A 3,172-nucleotide genomic window follows, 5' to 3' on the forward strand; every position below is an offset into this window, starting at 1 on the left:
TGTCCATCTCTGTTTTTGACAGAGGTGGATGCTTAAGGCTTGTTGATGAACATCAATCTTTCTAAAACTACAAAAATGGAATTCGATACCGGGTACAGAAAGGGGAATTCCGGGCGCAGGTGAGTGTATTTTCACAAGGGAGAATGCTGACAGCATTGTACTTGAGGCGACATTGACATATTGCGAATTTTTCATTCTTTCAGCACGTCGCCTAAAAAGCCAAATGAGACGATGAAGGTGCTTGTTACCATAGCTGTCGGGATGCTGTTTGGCTTCTTCTTAGGAATGTCATTTCCATCATTGTCATTAACAAGGGTACAGGACCCGTTTCCTTAGACCTTGACGTGTATGAGTTTGACGCATGCCTTAATTGCTCCTTTTTCGATTTTTGCAGCTAAATATTACAACTGCTCTTATTCACGACTTTGTAATAATTGGAGACAAAAGTACAGCTATCTCTGCACAAGACAATACGAATAGCACAGCCAGCAATCAAAACACGACAGATGTCTCAAAGGTTTGTGTTTTCTTGCTAACGCGACGGACCTGGTTTCTTTCATGTAGAATACAATCTATTATGGGTGTGGTCATAATAGAAATGGTGAAATGTGAAATTTGAACTGCAGTTAGGGCTTTAGGCTTCTTGCAAAAATTCCGCTATTCTTAAGAACCATCCAATATCATTTCATTCTATATGAATCTTGATATGGCTTCCATGAATGGAGGAGGAGCATGGGGAAGTTCATTGTATTTAGTCAAGATTATTTTGAAAAGTTCTTTTGAACACAGTATAATTATGTTGAAATTGATGCAAGCTACGAGCTTCCCTCATCTCACTGTTTCTATATGTGTACATCCTAATGAAATGCACCTTCTTATCTCCTGCGGAATAATTTTGTTTTATCAGCCCTCTAATATTGTTCTGATTCAGATCTGGGTTCCATCAAATCCGAAAGGTGCAGAGCGGTTGCCTCCTGGTATTGTTGAATCAGAATCAGACTTTTATCTACGGAGACTTTGGGGAAAACCTAGTGAGGTAAGTACTCACCATAATTTTTCCCTACAACATACTGCTTTATTTAATTTCTTAGTAAGTGCAGCCACATATTTGAATTGTTATTGAATGCATGATGTATTTTCTTAAGTTATTAAGAAAAGGAATGATAAAAGTTAAAAGTAAGTGATCTGAAGATTCTTAAGTTTTCTATGTAAACAACGAGGGGTTTACTTTTTAAGCTCAGTATTTTGTTAATTCTGTCGTCAGAGTGCTTTCTGTCATTAAATTCTTTAATTTCTAAAGATTTTCCTTTACTAGAAGAAGGCGTGCATCTTATTTTGATTTTTGATTACCTTGTTCCCTGCTAGGACTTGACCAGCAAACCAAAGTATCTTGTCACCTTTACTGTTGGTTATGATCAAAGGAATAACATTGATTTAGCAGTGAAAAAGGTCAGTAAGCTCTGTTTCTCGATGAAGTCCTCGAATCTAGTCCTTAAGTGTCTCTAACTTGTATGGGGTTGCTGCAGTTCTCGGAGAACTTTACCATCCTTTTGTTTCATTATGATGGAAGAACAAGTGAATGGGAAGAGTTTGAGTGGTCAAAACGAGCTATTCATGTTAGTGCTATAAAACAAACAAAATGGTAAGATTTCGCCAGACAGTTTGAAATGTCTTTATGCCAAATTTCTCTGAATCATGCTGAGTAATAGCTCTCTCTGAATTTCTTAAAAGGTGGTATGCTAAAAGGTTTCTGCATCCCGATATTGTTGCTGCATATGATTACATATTTATTTGGGATGAAGACCTAGGGGTTGAACATTTTGATGCAGAAGAGTAAGTCCATTTAACGGAGTATTATCTTTATGGAAAATATGATGAGTTGATGACTAGATTTGTCTGTGCTAATTTCTTTTTTCACCTTTGAAATTTCTAGGTATATAAAACTCGTGAGGAAGTATGATCTAGAAATTTCACAGCCGGGTTTGGAACCTAACAGGGGTACAACATGGCAGATGACAAAAAGAAGAGGCGGCCAAGACGTTCACAAGTAGGGAGATGAATCTTTGCTCAAATCCATTAAATCAATCTAGCACTGGTGCTATACATATTAAATGATATCTGAGTGATATGTCTTATATATATTGTTCCGTTTCAGGATAACAGAGGAGAAGCCGGGTTGGTGTTCCGACCCCCATTTGCCTCCCTGTGCAGCGTACAAACTTCTCCTTTTGTACCTTCTTCCAATGTGTATTTTCTCTTAAAGATGCATGGACTGACCTTTATATTGCCTTGTTGAACAGTTTTGTAGAAATCATGGCTCCTGTATTTTCACGAGATGTATGGCGCTGCGTTTGGCACATGATTCAGGTTTTTTCTTTGTCTTAACAGTCACGTTCTTTTTTTGGAGGACACGAATCCTCAGATCACCTCTAAATTCATCAAAACTAATACGAATATTTGTAGAACGACTTGGTGCATGGATGGGGACTGGACCTGGCCCTCCGAAGATGTGTTGAGGTCAGCTCAATCCAATTTTCTTTAAAAAATACTTCACATTCTTAACCCTCGAACGGGCCATCAATTAGTACTCTCTGCTGATGAGAATTCTATCTATGCAGCCTGCTCATGAGAGAATCGGAGTGGTAGATGCTCAGTGGATTGTCCATCAAACAGTTCCTTCACTAGGAAACCAGGTACTGCATTATAAAGAGTGATGACAGATCGCGAGACTATGGTAAACTATATGTTTGACACGACTTTCTCTCGTGTGTTTTCTTTGATGATAGGGCCAAGCAGAAGAGGGGAAGGCTCCGTGGCAAGGGGTATGTACACTTGAAACTTTTATATCACCAAGCTTGTATACATACATAAAATTTGATCTCTATCGTTGGCTAATTTGATAATGCTCGAATTCGTCTACTGTTGTTTGTGTAGGTGAGACAGAGGTGTAAAAAAGAGTGGGAGATGTTCAGAAATCGAATGGAGAATGCAGAAAAGGCTTATTACAATTCCATTAACTCGACAGAGCATACATAGATAGTATTATAGAGGAATATATAATGAGAAAACCACAAATAGTTACTAATTTCATTGTTATACTTGTAGATATAACAATTTTCTTAGTCAATTTTGCTTATTTTATTATGCAGTAGTCATATGTTCCTTTCCCTTT

At 37.8% G+C, this 3,172-nt stretch overlaps 1 protein-coding gene across 1 annotated transcript; it reads left to right on the forward strand.

The window, feature by feature from the left end:
* The first annotated feature begins 1 nt into the window (after nt 1).
* LOC125215040 lies at nt 2-3,172 on the forward strand. Its single transcript, XM_048116332.1, has 14 exons — nt 2-119; nt 204-315; nt 395-517; nt 932-1,036; nt 1,366-1,449; nt 1,527-1,642; nt 1,732-1,833; nt 1,934-2,047; nt 2,156-2,212; nt 2,301-2,367; nt 2,464-2,517; nt 2,619-2,693; nt 2,787-2,822; nt 2,935-3,172. The coding sequence occupies exons 1-14, from the start codon at nt 46-48 to the stop codon at nt 3,034-3,036; spliced, it is 1,221 nt and encodes a 406-aa protein (XP_047972289.1). The 5' UTR covers nt 2-45; the 3' UTR covers nt 3,037-3,172.

The sequence above is a fragment of the Salvia hispanica genome, chromosome 3, assembly GCF_023119035.1.
Source record: "Salvia hispanica cultivar TCC Black 2014 chromosome 3, UniMelb_Shisp_WGS_1.0, whole genome shotgun sequence".
Lineage (NCBI taxonomy): Eukaryota > Viridiplantae > Streptophyta > Magnoliopsida > Lamiales > Lamiaceae > Salvia > Salvia hispanica.